General features: G+C 40.9%; 1 protein-coding gene across 1 annotated transcript; it reads left to right on the top strand.

Annotated features, from left to right (window-relative positions):
* Nucleotides 1–698: 698 nt before the first annotated feature.
* On the top strand, nucleotides 699–20,669 carry LOC311252425 (cAMP-regulated D2 protein). The gene is made up of 8 exons (XM_084345574.1): nucleotides 699–1,245; nucleotides 2,575–2,776; nucleotides 3,237–3,370; nucleotides 4,740–4,867; nucleotides 5,070–5,188; nucleotides 5,663–5,803; nucleotides 7,560–7,732; nucleotides 18,613–20,669. The coding sequence occupies exons 1-8, from the start codon at nucleotides 760–762 to the stop codon at nucleotides 19,063–19,065; spliced, it is 1,836 nt and encodes a 611-aa protein (XP_084201700.1). The 5' UTR covers nucleotides 699–759; the 3' UTR covers nucleotides 19,066–20,669.
* Nucleotides 20,670–21,238: the final 569 nt, after the last annotated feature.

Here is a 21,238-nt window from a genome sequence, read left to right as displayed (position 1 = left end):
CTTAATGGAGGTATTTAAGGAACATTTTTGCCCCACAAAAAATAAACCAGCATTTTTTTTTGAGTATGGAGGACAGGCAGAAAAACCCTTAAGACTTACAAATTGATGCTGATCCTGCATTGTGTCACTAACACTATAGACTATTTCAGCTACATGACTTTATATTTTACATGCATATTGGCAAAACATGACATATCTTTCTTTCTGTGTGGGAATCACTCTCACATGTTATTCTGCATTACTGCATGTTGGCCTGTAGGTGGCGGTGTGCACCTTAATGAAATTTGCAGTCTACCTTCTTGCAACTTAGAAGTACACAGATAAATTAGTTTCAATTAAACATCAGCGACTTATAAGACTGAATACCACGAAATGTATTTAAAAAAAAACCTGTAACAAACAAATATTCCTTCATGAAGCCTGCTGTATGACATGCCCCCATTTACCTTCTGTGAGACTTGTGATTACATTAAGCAAAGGAAAGACGACATGTCCTCTATTAGTGGTCCTGCATCACTGTGTCCAACTGTTCAGGGCTTACTGGACGCCACGCAGCATACAGACAGAGCAGCTTTTGTCCGATAAATCTTAATAAGCAAGCAGCCAAATTGGAGTCACAAGTATGCACAGTCTGTTGAGAGTTTCAGGCTGCAGGCTTGTGGGGGCTGCAACTTTTCTACCTCTGCTGGACCATAATTCACGTCAAATCATGATCTGAGCTTCAGGGTCTGGGGAAGTATAGGAGTATTCTAAAGCAATATGGAGACCTGGCACTGTTTGCTGCTGCTGTGCTCACTAAGTTTAGTGCTGCCCTCTGGAGAGGCCACGAAAAATGATGATGACATCGACCTTGTCAGCTTTCTGAGAAGTATCTACCCCGGGCTGCTGGTGAGAGATGAGCCGTTCATCATCAACAGAGACTTTGAGATAAACTCCCTGGAGGAGCCGGGACGCCCTAAAGCCCTCTCAATCACAGCACAAACCAAGGACAAACCGCTCAATCAGGATACAAATGAGGCCCCCGGACCTGTGGTGTTAACCAAAGATGGCCAGATCAAGGGGGTTACGGTCGATAAGGCCCATATATTCTATGGGATACCGTATGCAGACCCACCTGTTGGGGCTTACCGCTGGAAGCCCCCCAGACCTGTGAGTCAGTGGCCGGGGGTTTATGATGCCTCCTACCCCAGGGCAGCATGCATGCAGGCCTGCAGCGGACCCATCACTGAGGAGTGTCCTCGAAAAGTAAGGAACATGCATTTCTCACTTATTATCATGTTTTCATTATGTTTAACTTTCAGACGTAATAACACGTTTGGCATTTTTGGTATTCTGGCATAGAGCTTCACATGCTAAATCATCAGTGTTAACAGCTGACAGCTGTAATAAGGTGTCAGAAAAGGGCGCCAGTCCTCTGAAGCAGATTAGAGTTTTAGTTATAAACCTTTCTCACAGTCAAGTGGCCCCATAAATATAGTTGATAGTGTATGGAGCTAAAAAGCCACCAATACATTTTAGAGTGTGAGCTGATATATGATGGTATTTCAAGAACTGGATTCTGGACTTCAAGGTGGTGCCCATTCATTCCAGTGAAAGCCCCACAAATCTGGTTTGTTCCCACTCTGTGTGGCTCATGTCACATGCACAGTGCTGACTCGAGTGCCGAAGCACTGATTTATATTGAACTAGATAGTGAACGCAAAGATGGCAGCCATTCAATCCAATGAAACTGCCTGCCTGGCGTACACGAAAAAAGTTTTCTAGCTCCTGGGTTTACTTCTTGGTTATGCAGACCACTGAATATGCATGTGTCCTGTCAACAGTTTTACACAAATCTCTTCTATAATGGTGCACTATGGGGAAAATGCTTTTTGGGCTACAGTGGAATTATTCGCTGCAATACCACGAGTGGCCACTGGGCCGTGGTATAAGCAAAAAGTGATCCAGGTTTATAATACATTAATAGGCTGAAACCAGGATTTTAGAAATAAGGAAGCCATGAGTCCAACTTTCCCAATTACACCAAAAAAGCCTCTAAAATTGTATTTCTACTGAAGTATAAAGTTATATTGTAAAGGAAATATTGAATCTTTTATTTATTATTTGTTAAATTAATCTAATTTAAATATGTATGGGTGTGTAAAATATATGTGTTAAAATACTTATATCAGCCAATAACTGTTTTTTGTAAAAATGTTGCCCAAGATTGTTAAAAAAAATCAAAATCTTAAGGGAAAAGGGGGTTCAGTACCATAGTTGACCACTGGGGCAAAAAAATCACAGTTCATGTTGGAACCTTTAGTTTTCATTTCGAGTTGAAGATATCAGGACTTTCTGACAGCTTAGACTTCTCCCACTTGGTAAAAAATACTTCAAAAGTGTCAACAAATCATGGGAAAAAGGCTTTAAAACCACCAAGGCTAACAGTTTCATGCCATCGATTTAGGATATGGAGCTAAACACAGTACAAACACTGCCACATATAAAGTTGCTAATGTAGGCTTTGTATTTGGTTTATATATTTATATAATAATATTAATGATATTATAATATTTCCTCTTGTGTCCCTAAAAGATCAGTGAAGACTGTCTCTACCTCAACATCTTCGTCCCTGTGGATGTGAACTTCAGCTCCCCTCTGTGGAGCCCACTTCCTGTCATGGTGTGGATCCATGGTGGGGATTTCATCGCCGGCTCTGCCTCCAAGCCGCTGTACGACGGACGCTTCATCAGTAACTTCACCCACACTGTTGTTGTAAGCGTGGATTACCGACTGGGTGAGAAAGTTTGGTGGCATTTCACTTTTGATAGACCTGCACTAGTGTAATTACCTTATTTCTGTAGCCTACTTACAATTATTGTGTCTCTTCAGAGACTTTTCTAAATTATGCTGTACGTGTAGGGAGAGGGAAGGATGAACTTAAGCACTGCAGTTGGTTTGGTACAGGCAATTAGCAGGCATCTCGTGGAAGCCATTAATCACTTAGCTAAAATAATGGCGGGCTTATTGTAGAGTGCACGCATGTGTGCCTGTGTGTGAGACAGTATGAGGCTGGATAATGTTTGCGTGCCATTATTTTAAATGGCTGTGCCTGTTGGTAATTACTCTGCCTTCCTGCAAGACTGAAAACAGAAGCAGATATATGCGAACGGTAATTTGGAACTCAGTAGAGAAATTAATGTCTTGCTGGAGTCAATTATGTCTCGCTGATCATGTGAACTGATGCATGGTTTAAGGTGCCTTTGGGTTCCTTGTGTCGGGCAAAGACCCTCATGCCTCAACTACAGGGAATTATGGGATCCTGGACCAGCAGGCGGCTCTTCTTTGGGTCCAGCGGAACATTGCAGTGTTTGGAGGTGATCCTGGCAAGGCAAGCAATATCACACACATACACACTCACATTCACCAAGGCTAATTATCCATAGAGAAGTAATTTGGCGTACTATTTTGAGCACTGTAATTTTCTTACCCAAAATTTGGGAACCACTGGTACAAAATCTTGCAGACATTAATGGTCACTGATGATGTATTAAATAGCTCTCTTACCCAGAGAAATAACTCAACATCTACTGGATGGATTGAAAGCAAATCTTTCAGAGACATTCATGGTTCCCAGAGGATGAATCCTACTGAATTTGGTGATCCCCTGACTTTTCCTCTAGTTCCATTGTGCCGGTTTTAGTAAACTGTCTCAGCAGCTGTTGATTAGGTTGCCATTAAATTTGGTACAGACATTCATGTTCCCCTCAGGATGAACTGCCCAGTATTCTTTTTTATGTCAAAATGCCTTTAAAACTAATGAGATTCCTGTCGTGGTGTGTGGTGCCATTTAGCAAATGCTTGCATGCTAACATACTAAACTTAGATGGAAACATGGTAAACATTACACCACCTGCTAAACATCAGAATGCTAGCATTGTGATAGTGAACTTATTAGCATGCCGACGTTAGCATTTAGCTCAAAGCAGTGCAGTACAGCCTCATAGACCTACTAGCATGGCTGTAGGCTGTAGACTCACTTCATCCAACAAGAGCTTCCCTGCTTTTGTGTATTTTCTCCTTGCTGTCCTTCACTATATGTATTTCTGATGTAACCTTGAACAGCATCACAACAATTCCATATGTTGTAAGTACATATATGATGTTGGGTGACATGTCTGGTCCATGTATGAGTTGTTTGTCCATTATTTCATTCAATCCAAAAAAGAAAGGAAAGGTTTGTTAAGTATTTTTGAAATTGAAAATGAATCTAAATTTAAAGGAATTTAAAGGATCTCCTCACAAATCATTAAAATGATTAATAGCGTTCCAGTTGTTTCACTCTGGTCCCTTTTCGGTGCACCTGCGGAGAGAAATCCATAAATCTGATAAAATCTCAGTAACAGAAGTAAGACTTTTTGTTCTATTTTATTTGATTACCCACTTCAGCTTTAAACAGGAAAACACAGTGATTTATCTTTTTAGATGGCCATTTTTTGTCAGTCTTTTGTTTTGTCAGATAAAAGTGAATAATTGACATAATTATCCAATAGTGTACCTTGTACCTGTTCCAGCTATTTTTAGCTTCCCTTTGAAATGAAATATATATATAAATGTAACAGTATGTACCGTTAACTGACCTCAACTTAAAGGATTGTGACAGTTTCATTCCAGCAGTAAGAGTTGCCTCATGTTGCTAACATGCAAAGCTGCCCGGCGTGGCTTTTCATACCAAACCTCCATGTTGTGTTTCCTCTCAGGTGACACTATTTGGGGAGAGCGCAGGAGCTCAGTCAGTGAGTCTTCACCTGATGATCCAGAGCAGCAAGCCTCTGTTTAAACAGGCCGTCCTGCAGAGTCTGCCCTTCTCCATCCCTCTGAAGACCAGGTGAGGCTCAGATACACATTGGTTACCACTGTGTGACTCGTTTGTGCCTGACTGAAGATACAAAATATTATGGAATCAAAGAGCTCTCAGAAGTATATTTCTGAGGGGGGGAGGGGGGTATGTGATTTCTTCAGCTGTATTCAAATCGGCTCACGGATTTCAAGCTGAAGTGTAATTTTGTTTTTCTCCTGTGCCTTCCCAGACACGATGCCCTGAAGCTGGGAAAAGACTTTGCTAAACAGACCAACTGCTCTGTGAGCAACATCGTCTGCCTGCTGTCTCTCACTCCGCAGGCCGTCCTGGCTGCCCAGATGAAAACAAGTAGGGCGCCACAAACACCAGCCTACGCTCGCCAAATTTAGAGCAACGCTCAGGGCTGCCTACACAGTTACATAAGAAGGCAGGATACAGTATGTTTATCTGCAGAAAGATGATGAAAAACATTATCTTTATCCTGAGTGCTGTATTGGAAAACAAAATCATGAGCCTCTGAGGGGGCAATTACAGGGATCTCACCGCCTCACAGCACAAAATGACTGTAATATATCTGAAGGGTTGACAGGATTATTGATCAGTGTCACAGACTCGGTCATTACGTCATCAGCTGTTGTTCTGCCCGTCTGAACTCCCTTTCAGGAGTGAAAATCACATGTCACAAGACATTTCAGTGTCTTGCATGTCTAACTCAATCTAGTTCATTTAGCCTGACCTTTGGTCAAAATTACAAAGCGCCCCCTCTCTGTTCTGAGAATCAGGCTGTATCTTCCGTCTAACTGATGCGTGTTTTGTTCTCAGGTTCCAAGATTGTGAACCCGTTTAGGTTCCTGGAGGTTTTTGAGACGTGGGGTCCGTACATTGATGGAGAGTTGATAAAGGAGCAAGCTGTCACTGCCTTTCTAAAGGGCCACTGGCAGAAGGAGAAGAAAGTGCTGCTGGGTAAGGAACACACAAACACAGTACTGTACTGAAAGGGTCTATAGATGAGATATGGCCAGAATTTTAGTTTAAAACATTTGAAAAATTAACATTATCAACTGAGCGTAAAGAAACAACAGTGTTGATTTTATGTCAATGATGTCTACACACTGTGTACCAGAGATGTCTACTGAAGTAATCATGCCAACCAGCTGGCCCCGGCCCTCCTGTCTCCTAATACCACTTTGTACCACAAGAGGCTGTAGTCCAATAGCCCAGTAGTTTCAGCTAGGTGATGTAAAGACAGGTGGAGCTGAGCCCCTTTGAACGCAGTGACTCGCCCCCGTCATTGGATGTTTTTTTTGGTTTTTTTTGTTTTTTTTAAAGATATCTTTATTACTTTTTCAAGTTATACAAGAAAAGCACTGTACAAAAACATAACTGGCCTCATACTACACAGAACATGGTGAACAAAAACCCCCACATGGTGTAAAAAAACAAAACAAAAACAAAACAGACTAATAAGTAAAAATACATTCAAAGATTAATGTGAAGTACAGAAATATGTAACAACATAAGCGAAAAGAGAGGAAAAACAAAAAAAAAAACAAAAAAAACAAAAAAAACAATAACAAAACCATGCCAGCAGACTCCCTTCAGCTAATAGGGCCGCTTTGCTCCACGGCTAATGGAGCTGCTTGCTCACAGCAGCTAGTCGCTAAAGCCAAAGGTAGCCACAGCAAAGAGTGTACTGAGCAGCATTCAGTGGTTATGCTGCCTCCCATGGTTTTGGAGCAGCCTTTGAATTCTGGACATTTCTTACAAAATATACTTTTAAGGATTTATGTGAAATATTTACATTCTTATACCACTTTATACTTTCCTCTACATTTCACAGTAAAATGTTATACTTTTCATGCAATTACTTTATCTCACAGCTGTATTTTGGAAATTTTAGATTAGACATACAAATGCTGTGATGAGCACTGGGCCCAGGTGACGAGGCACACGCACTGCTACAGATCAAACCACCCGAACAAACAAAGGTTTTCCATTTCCACTTTCACCAACATTTTGAATGCAGGACTTACATTTGTAATAGAGTACTTTAACAGTGTGGTTTGTCTACTTTTACTTCAACAGAAGATCTTAACAGTTCTTCAACCAGTGCTCAAACGGACATTTGCAAAATGTTGTCCAGATCTTGACCTGAAGATCTCGAATTTATCAATTTGCACAAATTCTATTAATCTACTAAAAACACACATTTATCTGCTAAAATTCATGCATGAAATACTTCAAACACCCACCACACAGCCCATAGCTGAGCACCTGCAAGGAAAAGAGAGAAGTAAAATGACATCATCTCATCCTCATGTCTGTTTTTACACAAATTACCATTAAAATCAGTTCATTTTGGCGTTACTGTGCCTGCAGAGTCACCTCTGACCAATCTGGCAATCTCTCAGCTGTTTGCTTTCCACTGGACTCCCTTTGGTTCTTGTTACAACACAATTTAATGTGAGAATTCCCAAGATCATAGCAACGCTGAAGGCAATGTTTACTGTACAAAACAAACAAACTAATACATGTTTTATAAGATATTAAGAAGCCCTGTGAATCAAGGTGAAAACTGAAGCCTGATGACGTGTTGAAGAAGGATTTTTAGCCTTGAAGACAGTCACTAGACAGACAGGTTGTGAGTAGCAAGACAGCTCGAGGCAACATGGAAGTCTACTTGTTTGTATGCACCGAGGCTCCGTTTTCTGTCCTGCAGGTACGACCTCAGAAGAGGGAGTGATCTTTGTGTACGCCGTCTTCAACAAGCCCGTCTCTGCAGTGGAGAGCACCGTGTACATCACAGCCATCTTTAAACAACATGCTCTGAGGATCCTGCACAAGTACCTGCCCCTGTACAGGGACGCCGACCGCAGGGACATGCTCGCTCAGGTAAGAGGAGCTCACTTCACAGTCTGTTCAGTTTTCAGCATTGCAGCTGATATATAGTCACATAAGCTGTAACTCACAGTTCAGTTAGAGCTTTTTTTTATTTCCAGGAATAATCTTGTTTGTCAAGTTGTTTGTCAAATCAAACCACAGGGGGTAAAGAGAAAGAACATTTAATCCAGTCATAACATCATCGGAACATCTTGGATTATTTATTAGTGTAAAAGGCAAGCTAATGCTGCGTACCGGTGGAGGACAAATTACACTCATCGACTACTGAGTACCACTGACATTTAAAACAATGAATGAGGAATCTAATTCATCCCGCTGAAAGCTGAGTGGCCTACTGAGCCTAATATATCGGAAAAAGTGTGTCCTGCTTCTACATACACACAAACAGATGACACAAAAAATATCTGATAATGATTCTTGGTAGCATTTAAATATTGCTTTGTGCAGGTAATTTCATTTTAACACTGTTATTGTGAGCATTCCCATCACTAGAACATTAAGATGGGGACTGATTTGTACCATATGTACAGGCTATGCACCGGAAAATCAAAAGACAAATGTTTCAAACAAATTGAACATTTGTTTCATTTGTGTTCGACCACGTTTAAAGTGTTAATAGCTGATCCTAATGGTCACACAGAAAACAAAGTGTAAAGCCAGCTGTCATATTCTCCTGGCTCCATTACACTCTCCTCAAGAACTCTGTGTCTTTTGTAGTCACGACGTGATGAATAATGCAAATGAAGATGAATGAAGAACAGCATGCACTACCTGACAGTTTGGTCCTCTAATGGTGGTGCACACATAAAAAGTGACAGACACTGTTGTGTGAAGACAGAAAAAAAGATTATTCAGAGAAAAGTTCAAAGCTTTTGTAGTTTCATACTTCTATAAACTTGTTTTGAGTCTCTTTTTGTGGTTTTGCTCTTCTTTAGCCATTTTAGCAGTTTGGCTCTAGCCATAGCAATGTCAGTCTGTTTGTTGGTCTGTCTTCCACTTCGGTCCAGACATTCATGGTCCCAGAAATGAATGCTTAGACTTTAGTGATTCTCTGACTTTACATTTAGCGCCAGTTTTACACTTTAAAAGTTTCTAAGGTTAGAGTTTCCACTTATTAAGATATCTCATTGTGTATTCGATAGATTGCACAAAATTATGGTGATGTTTATGACACCCAGACCAGGAATGATAATGATTTCGGTGATCCTTTTTCTCTGGCGCTATACCAAATATCTGCAAAAACTAATAGCATTCCTATCAGCCTCAGCTGATTATTTATTGATAATTAGCTATTGTTAGCATGCTAACATGCTGAACTTTGATAATGAACATGGTAAACATTATACCTTCTTAGTATCAGCCTGTAATCATTGTCCTATGTGAGCTTGTTAGCATGCTTAAGTTAACTGCGAGCATGGCTGTAGACTTGCAGGCCCAAAAACACACCCTTTGTCCCAACCACTTAGGATCCATACAGAGGTTTTTCAGAGGTACACTTTAAACCAAGGGTTATAGGAACTTTTGTTGTTCAAATGTATTGTGGTCCTTTTCTTTATAACAAGCAGAAAACAATCACTACTAGTTTGCTGGTGTCCTGGTTGCTAACTAGCTACCTAGCTAACGCTACATTGTTAATTTGTGCATGACATTCCAACATTTTGACATATTTCAATTTTCCATCATCCCTTATACTTTGATGGCATATAATGTCCAGCGACGAAGTTGTTGAACTCCTTATTGCTCCTCTAATATCAGTGCAGACTGGCAGGGTAGCAGCATGGGTTGCTAATGTTAGCCTTAAAGCACCGCTAGTGGCCAGGTAATGAAACTGCGTTCTTTTTTTGTCTGATGACTTGACTGGTGGCGTGAAGTCGTGAAAGAACGAGCATCCATGCAGAAATCACCACAGCTGAAAATGGTATAGCCTACTGGAAATGTCTTGTCACTAAACCACTACTACTTGCAACTCTGTTCTGAGGGGCAAGGGCCATATGGAAAAACAAGGGTTACAGGTAAAAACTGGAAAGGGGATATAACCTAGTCTTGCTTATGATTCAGTTTTATCACAGTGTGTTTATGTTTCCAGTTTTCACGAAGCTGTAAGAATACAGAGACATGGCTCACGATGACACAGGAGGAGATAGAAAGCCTCCAGCGGTTTCCTCTCAGGCTGTTAGCTGTAACCTGCAAGGTGGCAGCCTCAGGGAGCTACAGGGGGTCAGGAGGTGACAATCTGGGATATATTTAGTGTTCAGTCAGTTTACGGTGCAGTAGTGAGACAGTGCGGTCACAACCACAGCTGCCCCTCCACATACACCTCCTGCAGGTCTTTAGAAAGGACCAGACTTAGTCTTGTTAGGAAACAGAGGAAACCTTCTTTATAGTCGTTGCACTCACTATGTCAAAATCATTGTTGTTCCATTTGCGCAGAGGAAGTGTTTTCCTCCCTTATTGTATAAATATAAATTATGTATGAACTCCCAGCTTCCACTCAAACATACTGTGTTTTGTGATCAAGTGCAGCTGATTTGTCAGACAGACGTGAGCAAGAACAATGAAAAGCAGTGATTGAAAACCTTGAGACTTTGAGACTGAAGGGTAATTCTCAAAAGTCCTAAGCAGACTGTCAGCCGGTTTCCAGCTAGCCTGCATTTTGACAGTAATATCTAATTGTGGAACACTAACAAGTGTTGTAGCTTGTGCAGAAAAAGCAAAAAATTAGTCTGCATTAACAACGTAAGCTGGATTTCCAGAGCTTTATTCTCTTCCATATTTTCCTCACGCTCAGACTGAAACGTGAACGCTCAGACACAGTCCTCACACACACACTCAAACACGCACACGCATCAATAACCACCCATTCGGTGGCTTTGCCAGGTGGGCAGCCATGCATGGATCGATGTCCCACCCAGCCGGAGCTCGATGTGTAACGAGGACCCAGCTGTCTTCTCAGCTCCCTCCAGATTCTCCACGTCTAACGAGTCTGATGGGGAATTGAAAACAATTGTTCTCTTCTGCTGCTGTGATTGGTTGGTTAAAAAAAAAGTCACATTTTCTCGAGAACAGGGTATTTAAGGAAAGACTTTAGAACCATTATCCCCATCAGACTTTACAGGCTTCAGCGTTGCTCCTTAGCTCCACAAACACAGCTCCAATCATTTACCCACAGAGGGAGCTACAACTCCAGTTTTTCTCAAAGTCTGACCCCAAGACAGAGCCCAGATTTTCATTTCTCCTCCATCAATTTGTATGTGTGAAGCATGTGGACCAACTGGAGTCAGGGAGTTTGTCTGTTTGAGATGCAGCCTGTCTGCTCCCACTAAGAAGCAACTCGTCTCTCATTAACATGTACAGTGACAGGAGGGATCAGCTGAGGAATCACAGATGAAGTACAAGGCAGAGAGGGCTGGCTGAGGAGGAAAAACTGACTTGGCGACCTGACAGCCCATTTGTATTAATGAGGGTACACTAAATATTAGAGACACTTCTCAGTATAATGTATGATACACAATACAAAATCACCACAAACTACAGCCTGAACATTTTAAATTCCATTAATGTAGAATGCATTGACGGCCTGTTGTATTAGAATGGCAACTAAGTGTAATATTAAAACAATTTTACATTTTAATATATATTTTAAGCAGTTTTTTAGTAAGACCGATGGGTCTTATGACTTTTCATATTGTGATAGGTGTTAAGTCATAGTAACCCACTGACTGTGCCAACACATCCTCATAATTGAACAACTGAATAGATATTGCCAGTGACTCCCAAAACACCAGTGACAGGTGTATGGTGACATTGTCGTATGAGTGCATTTTAGTTACCTTTAAGCATGAAAACTACTTGGTTAGGTTTAGGAAAACATTGTGGATTGGGTTAAAATAACTGTTACTTACGCAACTTCAATTACGAACGCGTATATGTACATGTGGAATTTTTGTTACGTTGTATGTGACTTCAATAAGTTTGTAAGTTGAAATAGCTCACCGTTAACTTTTGGTTTCACTCTAGACATGAGCTGCGGTCTCCTTGGTGAAAGTCCTGAGCTTGTTTGTCCACGCCGACTTCCTCCTTATGTGGACTTGGTTGCTCTTCATACTATTTCACCTTACTTCCTCTTTTGCTGCTGCAATAATTACTATGGCCAGTAGAGGTCTCTGCCAATCAGGACATTTTAATATGGATTGTAATAAGCTCCTTTCAAAATTGATCTCAACTTTTCTGCTGAGGACAGTCTGGATTTTGCAGTTCCTCTCAGGTCTACACAGTGTTTTTGCGTCTTTCAGTTAATTGGTTTGGTTTTACAAACCACTGCTTTTTTCAGTTTAGACAAACTGCTCTCATAAACCTGGTTTCCAACTGTAGCAGCAAGCTGTTTTCAGCCCAAAAAAAAAAAAAAAAGATTTGATAAATCAAATGTACACTGCCTTTGGCTTCCAAAATTGAACATTTTGAGAGGAAGAGTATTTTCCCTTTTATAGCAGCTAGGTCGAGGTAGTTCAGGTGACTATATGAGGTTAACTCATCATTCCTACTGTCACAGAGATTACTGAAAGTAATCTCTAGAGCCACAGTATATGTTTATAAGACTATAAGACTATTCTGTGACCTCCTTGCATCATTCATTTGATTTTTTTTAATGTTTTCTTTGCAATTGAGATGTTAGGAGAAAAGCAGCTAAGTCGTCATCGTGTTGTCTTCACACTCAACAACCTCACCAGGATCAGAAACCAAATACAGTTCATCAGGTATCTCTATGGCTGCCGCAACCTACGACGCAGCTACAGACGCCATGTGTGTAGACTCCATAGCTAAGCCGTGACGGCTTAATGCACGCCTATGAATCAGTCATAACTGACAGCAGTAGCCACAACAACCAGTAACATCAGTTTAGCTTAGTATCACATAGCCGGACCTTTCTCTGGAGTGCTGTGTCATCGCTGGAGAAACGTCTGGCTGCACCAATTCTAATTCTTGTACGGGGGTAACGGGTGTTTACATTCGTACTGTTAGCGACCAGGTTAGGATTACCTGCCATCTTCAGTGTGTAGGCTGCTAGCTCAGATTAGTACCATTATTTACTGTAGAGAAGGGGATTCTGAAAACGGTAAGGCACAGATAGTCGAATGGAGGAGAATGCTGACTGAAATAATCGGCCGATGGCAGGTTTAAACTATCTAATTCAAGCACATGAATTCATCATTATTGATCATGGGTTACTCACTTTTTCAACATAACTGCCAACTAAATTCTGCTCATCTTTTACTGCATTCATACATTTTGCTTTATTACACTGCATTATGTCGTGTGTTCAAGGTTTCATCCTTGAGTTTATAGCAGTGAAAATGGCTCGTGATGACAGTCAGGGAAGAAAGCCTCGAGCACTTTTCTCTCAGTAATTTTGATGCAAAGTGCAAGGTGGCAGCCTCAGGGAGCCACAGGGGGTCAGGAGGTGACACTCCTGGACATATTTAGTATTCAGTCACAGTTTATGGTGCAGTAGGGAGACAGTGGAGTCACAACCATAGCCGGCCCCTCCACATGCACACACACACCTCCTGCATCGCTTCATAAAGGGCACCTCTCCAGAGGACTGAGGGGGCCAGCACAAATGTCAAACAGTCCGTCATGCAGCAGGCTGATGTGGAGAGCTCAGTGTTATGCATTTTGTAGCATTTACAGGTTTTTGTGTATTTTCTCTGCATTACACAGACCGAGTATCTCTGATCACATACAAAACAAAACAAAAATGATCATCTTCTATCATGATCAGACAGACACAGCTGTCTGAGTACTTTGGTGAAATGTCTTTTACAGACTGAAAAACACTTCTGTTGTGATAATAGCTAAGAACCAATGAGAGTGACACTCAACAACTTTCTTTTGTTACCAAGAGAACTCAGTCGCTGACGAGCTCATCAACAGTTTGTGAAGTGCTGCCAGCAATAAGAGATTCAGTGAGTAATTCCAGTGAAGAGGGAGTCATGTCTGCCAGACTACTTGTTACTGAGAACAACAAATTGATTAGCTTTTTTTTGTTAACAGAGGTGATGCAAAGTGGTGCAGTTTTTTTGAAAAAATTACAAAAGCCAAAAATTGTTCCATCTTGTTCACCAGTGGGGCAGTGAAGTTGTTCTCTACAGCAACATTTCAAATCAATTCCACATAACACCTGAAATGTGTCCGTATGCAACAAAATGAATTACCATCATTCAGCTGAAGGGTACAGCTCTAGTTTGTTTAGACACTAAAACTATGTGGTTAGGTTTAGACACTAAAACTACATGGTTAGGTTTAGACACTAAAACTACTTGGCTAGGTTTAGACACCAAAACTACATGGTTAGGTTTAGACACTAAAAGTACTTGGTTAGGTTTAGACACTAAAACTACATGGTTAGGTTTAGACACCAAAACTACTTGGTTAGGTTTAGACACTAAAACTACTTGGTTAGGTTTAGACACCAAAACTACATGGTTAGGTTTAGACACTAAAAGTACTTGGTTAGGTTTAGACACCAAAACTGCTTGGTTAGGTTTAGACACTAAAACTACTTGGTTAGGTTTAGACACCAAAACTACATGGTTAGGTTTAGACACTAAAAGTACTTGGTTAGGTTTAGACACCAAAACTGCTTGGTTAGGTTTAGACACCAAAACTACATGGTTAGGTTTAGACACTAAAAGTACTTGGTTAGGTTTAGACACCAAAACTGCTTGGTTAGGTTTAGACACCAAAACTACATGGTTAGGTTTAGACACCAAAACTACTTGGTTAGGTTTAGACACTAAAACTACTTGGTTTTGTTTCGGATTCTAAAACTACTTGGTTAGGTTTAGACACTAAAACTACATGGTTAGGTTTAGACACTAAAACTAATTGGTTAGGTTTAGACACTAAAACTACATGGTTAGGTTTAGACACTAAAACTACTTGGTTAGGTTTAGACACTAAAACTACATGGTTAGGTTTAGACACTAAAAGTACTTGGTTAGGTTTAGACACTAAAACTACATGGTTAGGTTTAGACACCAAAACTACTTGGTTAGGTTTAGACACTAAAACTACTTGGTTAGGTTTAGACACCAAAACTACATGGTTAGGTTTAGACACTAAAAGTACTTGGTTAGGTTTAGACACCAAAACTGCTTGGTTAGGTTTAGACACTAAAACTACTTGGTTAGGTTTAGACACCAAAACTACATGGTTAGGTTTAGACACTAAAAGTACTTGGTTAGGTTTAGACACCAAAACTGCTTGGTTAGGTTTAGACACCAAAACTACATGGTTAGGTTTAGACACTAAAAGTACTTGGTTAGGTTTAGACACCAAAACTGCTTGGTTAGGTTTAGACACCAAAACTACATGGTTAGGTTTAGACACCAAAACTACTTGGTTAGGTTTAGACACTAAAACTACTTGGTTTTGTTTCGGATTCTAAAACTACTTGGTTAGGTTTAGACACTAAAACTACATGGTTAGGTTTAGACACTAAAACTAATTGGTTAGGTTTAGACACTAAAACTACATGGTTAGGTTTAGACACTAAAACTACTTGGTTAGGTTTAGACACTAAAACTACATGGTTAGGTTTAGACACTAAAACTACTTGGCTAGGTTTAGACACTAAAACTACTTGGTTAGGTTTAGACACTAAAACTACTTCGGTCTTGGAAAACATTGTGATCTTGTTTAAAATAATGTTTCTTTAACTTCGATCACGAACAAACATACTTTATGTAGCAATGAAACAACACTATGTTATTAGGTTAAAACATCTCACCGTTGACATTTTGGGTCAACAATGGATACGACCAGCAGATGGGTGAAAGTCTTGTGCTTGTTCAACCATACTGTCAACCCGGTCCTCCTCCCTGTTCAGAATTGTGTTGCTCTTTAAACTACTTCAGTTGACTTTCTCCTCTGCTGCCGTAAAATTACAATGGCCACTGGAGACCATTGCTGCCAAACAAGAATCATAAATAAGGGTTGTAATAAGCAGCTTTCACAGTCAACCTATATGGTCGTTTTTCTAATGAGGATGTGCTGGATCCACAATAGAAAAAGCTGATAGCTAAAATATCTGGGAGAATGTAAATATGGGCTGTATTGTAGCCTCAAGATTTTTGAGTGTGCTGGAAAAAAATCAGCGACAGGGCTTCACCTAATGCAGTGATGCAGTGGTTAGCAAAAAGGTTCTGGGTTTGAAGCTGCCGGCTGGCTGGGGTCTTCCTGTGTTGAGTTTACATGTTCTCCCTGCGCCTGCTTGGATTTTCTGGGTCCTCCTGCTTCCTGCCACAGTCCATAGAAATACAAGTTAGGTTAAATGGTGACTCCATGTTGTGCATGAATATGAGCGTGTTTCTATTTATCAACCCTGTAATTGACTGGAGATGTATCCAGGGTGTACCCCACCTGTCAGCCAGTGTTAGCTGGCATTAGTTCTGGCTCCCTGCAACCCTTGTAGTGCAAGTGGGTACCAGTGATGAATGGATCACAAGTGCCACCACAAAGGCCATGCATTGTTTGACAACTACATTTCTAGCTTTATTCAGGTGTCAGTTGTGGCTGGAGGTCAATTGCATCTGTTAAAGCTGCTTGTTGAAGTTGATGCGTGGCACGGTGTACAATTGCACGGTGGCTGTCTGACATTGAGGTTAAGGTGCCCAACAACAGAAACAGATAAGGTGCACAGCCCTAAACTACACACTGAAATTAAGGACTGAAAACACAATTTTCATTTATTGCAATATTAAAACGATATGACCACGTTTCAGCGGTAGAACTAACTCAATGACTAAACCCTGTTTGTATTTGCCCCTGAGAAATCAAATGCTTTGTGATATGTATGCTGTTAAACTGTTGTTTCAGCAGATTATTTCTTTCATAGTCTAGACTTTACTACAGTTAGTTATGAAAAAGAGAGAGGTGTGGAGGAAAATACAGTGAAGGGGCAAACTGGTTGAAAAGATGTAGGGATGAAGGAGAGAACATAGGAGGACACAAAGTGAGCAGAGGAAACGTTTATTTCCAGAACACTATAATTGAATACATGGTACACATTAGACATAATTTCTACCTGTGGTTATACCCACATTTTAGTGTGTGTGTGTGTGTGTGTGTGTGTGTGTTTGAGCCATGACTATCAATGTTCTGGTACAGTGTGTGCCTGTTTCTTATGAATACATTTGTGCTTGTGCCTGTTTGAAACAAACAAATCTGTGTGAGAGGATAAGAAAAAGTGAATCTGTACGAGTGTCTGTCCATCAGCTTCCTACAGTCAGCCTGTTTGTTTCCAGGTGTCAGATGTGGGGCTGTGTGGGCGCAGGTTGTGTGCTGCTGAAAAAGACACACTGGTTTCCAGGTAACAGGCAGAAGAAGATGGTCCACCTTCGTTTTCTTCTTTTTGCTTCCATTAAGCCGAGAGGGAACAATAGTTTTCGCTGCTCTGCTCCAGCCCGTCTCTTTTTTAGGTGTCACGCTAATTAGTTTAATTCATTTCCTTTTCTACAAAAACACTTGCGAAACTGGAAGATACTCTGTGAAGAATAAACCTTCAACAATAATGAACACTTGCAAAGCAGCTTTAAATTGTATTTTCCGGGTTTCACGGTCCATAGAATTATCTGAATGCAGTGCTGGTTAGTTATCTATGAACTGGATCAGCACCAATATTTGATCCAGTGATCCAAGGACGGTCTTTTGTCCACAAAACTGCACTCAGATTGGCTCACTGTTTTTGTTTGTCATGATTAAAAGGAACACTGAAAGGAAAATAGTATCCTGTGTAAAGCCATGATTGCTGTCGGTATGCTGTGAGTCACATCTGTCTAAGAAGAGTAATGATTTAGGACAACGCAGGCATATGAGGCCTTAATTAGCCTTCTGTCTCACACCAGCAGCTCTGTGAGGCCCTTACTAAGTGGTGTTTTGAGCAAAATGCAAAAGTCAGCATACTAATATGCTTAGCATGCATGCTAACACACAGCAGCAAGTAGCACAAAATTCAAAGTACAGCTGGAGCTAATGGGATTTCTATTAGTCATGCAGGTATTTCATCTAAACCAAAGTATTGGACCTGATAATGGCACGAGATGAGAAGTCGCGATTAAAGGTCATTCTGAGGGGAACATGAATGTCTGCTCCAATTTAATTGCAAGCCATCCAATAATTATGAAGACATTTTCCCCAGAACTCAGTTTCATTTGCTCTGGCAGATGTGTCTGGTCCCCCTCCCATTCAGACAGATCTCCCTGCGGCTTGGTTTGTGTTGGGCCCAAAACAACAGTTTATCTAATATGGGGCGGGTTTGATACAATGACTGACAGAGGATTATCACCGACATGTACGCTGCTCTGATTGGTTATAGGTCTATCCAGTTGTGTCCAGTCTGCAGGTCTGTCCACGCTCATAAAACTCTAAAACTATCAAACTGTGCAGTGCTGATCAAATATCAATCAAGATTCTTAGATCAAGAAATTAATCAAGAAAGCCAGGCTAATGTATGTCCGTAAGAAATTCCGTGCCCATTCACCGAGCACACGCTGAGATATTTCACTGAATAACTTTGATCCACTGGTGGTTCTAGAGGAACAGCCAGGGGCTTACCAAAGTTATAAAGATGCATAATTTGAGCACAGTGAATATCTCTACTCTGTCTCTGTCATTGCAGTCTATTCAATAGTTGTGACATTTCACTCCAAACACCAAGGTCAACCTGAAGGCGTCACTAGAGGAAAAGTCAGTAGGATTCATCCTCTGGGTACCATGAATGCCTGTACAAAATGGCATGGTATTCCAAGTGTCTGGTTTAATTCAACAGAATGTTTTCTGAACAGCTGCCTCTCTTTCTTCCCTCTACCCAGATCGTCACCGACTACATCTTCCTGTGTCCATCAAGGAGGTCGGCGCGTGCTGGCACAGCAGCGGGCAGCGGGGTGTGGATGTACGTGTTCGACCACGTGGCATCAGACCCTCGGGTGTGGTCAGGTCTGACTTTCTGCTACCAGCACGCCTGCCACGGCGCCGAGCTGCCTTTTCTCTTCGACTCGTCCTCAGTGGCCAACTTCACCATGACGCTCTCAGAGAAGCTGCTGTCCAATCGGATGCTGTGCTACTGGGGTGCCTTTGCCCACACTGGCGACCCCTCCTCACGGGCCCAACAGACGACTTTCTGCCGAGAGCAGCGGCTGCCCGTTTGGCCGCGCTACTCTGACAACAGCGGCTGGCTGGTTATGAACCTGACAGTACGTTCACATGCGCAAGTGGGAACAAGGAGCCATATATGTGACTTCTGGGACAAACTGGGCATCTACTAGTGAGGAGGCAGGCCAGACAGGGAGGTGTTGGGTTTGCTATGCATTGAAGTGTCATCAATAAATGCTGTTCTCGCTTCTGGGAAAGTCAGTTGCAAATTCTCGCACTGTAATGTGGCTGTGTTTATCTCAAATTATACATTCATCAGTATCAATATGAACTTTTAGGAAATCGCTACCACGCAGCAATTATTTCAATAAATATTCAGCTTTTAAAAGAAAATGTTGTTTCTATGTCAGAGTTCCTGATAAGTTTTTAGATCAAAACCTTCATTAGACCTGTTAAATGAGCAAATACAAAGTCTGTGTTGTCAGCTAACTTGCTACTAGCTGTTTGTGGTGGATAAGTGCACACAAAGTGCTCCAGAATCACAATTTGTACCAAAAAAAAGCATGACAAACGCTTTTGTCCCACTCAACCTGAACACACCATTGGAGTGCACCCACTGTCAGAGTCTCGGAAAATTCTTTCCATGAGACAACGCAGCACAAAGAATTTTAGATGTGGTGGGACTTTAGTTATAGCTATTGGCACAAGCAATAAAATGGAGATTAAAATTCACCAAAAAATGTGAAAAACTTACTGTCACTCACTGTGAAAGGCTCTGTTTCCTGTATCAAACAGCACCTGTCAAAAGAAATATTACAATCAAACAGTGTGGAATAAACTAGCTTCTTATTATATAAACTGTAATGTATGTATGCTTTCTAAAGACTTCAGTTATCAGCTGCACGTTGTGGTAAAATTCATTTTCATCAAAGCAGGAGCCAGTCTTCTAACTGTATAAATTGTATGAAAAAGAAAAGCCTTAATTTCATTAATAATGTTCTTTTTTGGTTTTCTTTTTAATTGTACTTGGGTCAGAATCTCTGTTTCTCAAATAAAATGAATCCTTAAAGCTGCACTTGCAATGTAAAAAATGACTACATGTTATATATATAATGATTATTATATTTATCATCCAGCAGCTGTTCCCCTCAGAGCTACTTTCAGCTAATTCCTCATGTTTCTTTGCCTACAACTTTACTGTTAAGGCTTTTACACACTACACGGTTCATTTGCATGTCAAACTGTTATTGTCTTTTGCACCGTGAATGAAGGCATCAACCAAATGGGACGTGAAAGCGGGAGGTGAAAATGGACATCACGTCATAACTTATGGCGGATTTGTTGACTGTTTTTATTCGTCATCACCCTGTACTATATGACAGAGGACACAAAATAAGGAAGACAGTGTGACAAAGGTGAATTTGGATGAGTTCTGATTGCTGCTGAAGCTGGTAAATCCATTTGTGCTCTCTTCAAATCCCCAGACTACTTTGCTAAAAATTTTACCTCGCTTCTAGAACATGGGTGCTGCTGATCTACCGCTGTCTGGATCGGTTAGGTTGTTTGTAACTTCGGTGTTTTGACATATGAAAAAATCTTAAAGAACCGGACTGGAGCCTCTCTGTAACTGTCAGCGAGCCGGTTAGTGCTACTTTGCAACCCCAGCGACCCCCATTGGGAGCCCTAAATCTGGCAGTGTCATCAGCAGTGGTACAAGCTGAGTACCTTCACATGTGCAGGTGCTAACTACAGAGCCAAGTGCAACAAAATGTATACTAGTAAATGCAAAAAATATTTGGAGGATTTAATAAAATCAATCAGTGCTTCTCCTCTCTGATTCTTTGTTTCTCTCCAGGTAGAGACCACTTATCATTTAGAAAAGAATTATCTTTGTATATATGTATTGATTTGTCAGTTGGAGTCTCTTGTACTTTAATACTGTTGGCTACAATCTCAAGTCTTCCCTCCAGGCAGCTTACATCATTTAACCTGCTAAGCCCGGGTGGAGCCTACTTTGGCTACTTTTTGAGCACCTATAGTAATATATAAGTTAAATATATAGTTTGGTGCCGTCTTTAAATGGCACAGATGGTGCCAAAATGGCACATTTGGAGATCCCGCCTGAGTACTCTGTACTAAAACCTCTCTAATTTTGTTCTGATTCACTTTATTAGCCAACAGGTTGGCAGAGGTAATGTTCACATATTTTGCTATGGGTTGCTAGAGATTTGGAGCTGCAGCTGCATCATTCCTAAGACATATTCATTCTAAAATTGTAATAAAAAAAAAAACCTTTAATTTATGCTGTTCACCAACTTAATTTACTCAGACTCTGACATACATACT

The sequence above is a fragment of the Pagrus pagrus genome, assembly GCF_965226575.1.
Source record: "Pagrus pagrus genome assembly, chromosome: 23".
NCBI lineage: Eukaryota > Metazoa > Chordata > Actinopteri > Spariformes > Sparidae > Pagrus > Pagrus pagrus.
The sequence above is the reverse complement of the archived record's forward strand: the minus strand, read 5'-3'. Positions and strand labels throughout refer to the sequence as shown.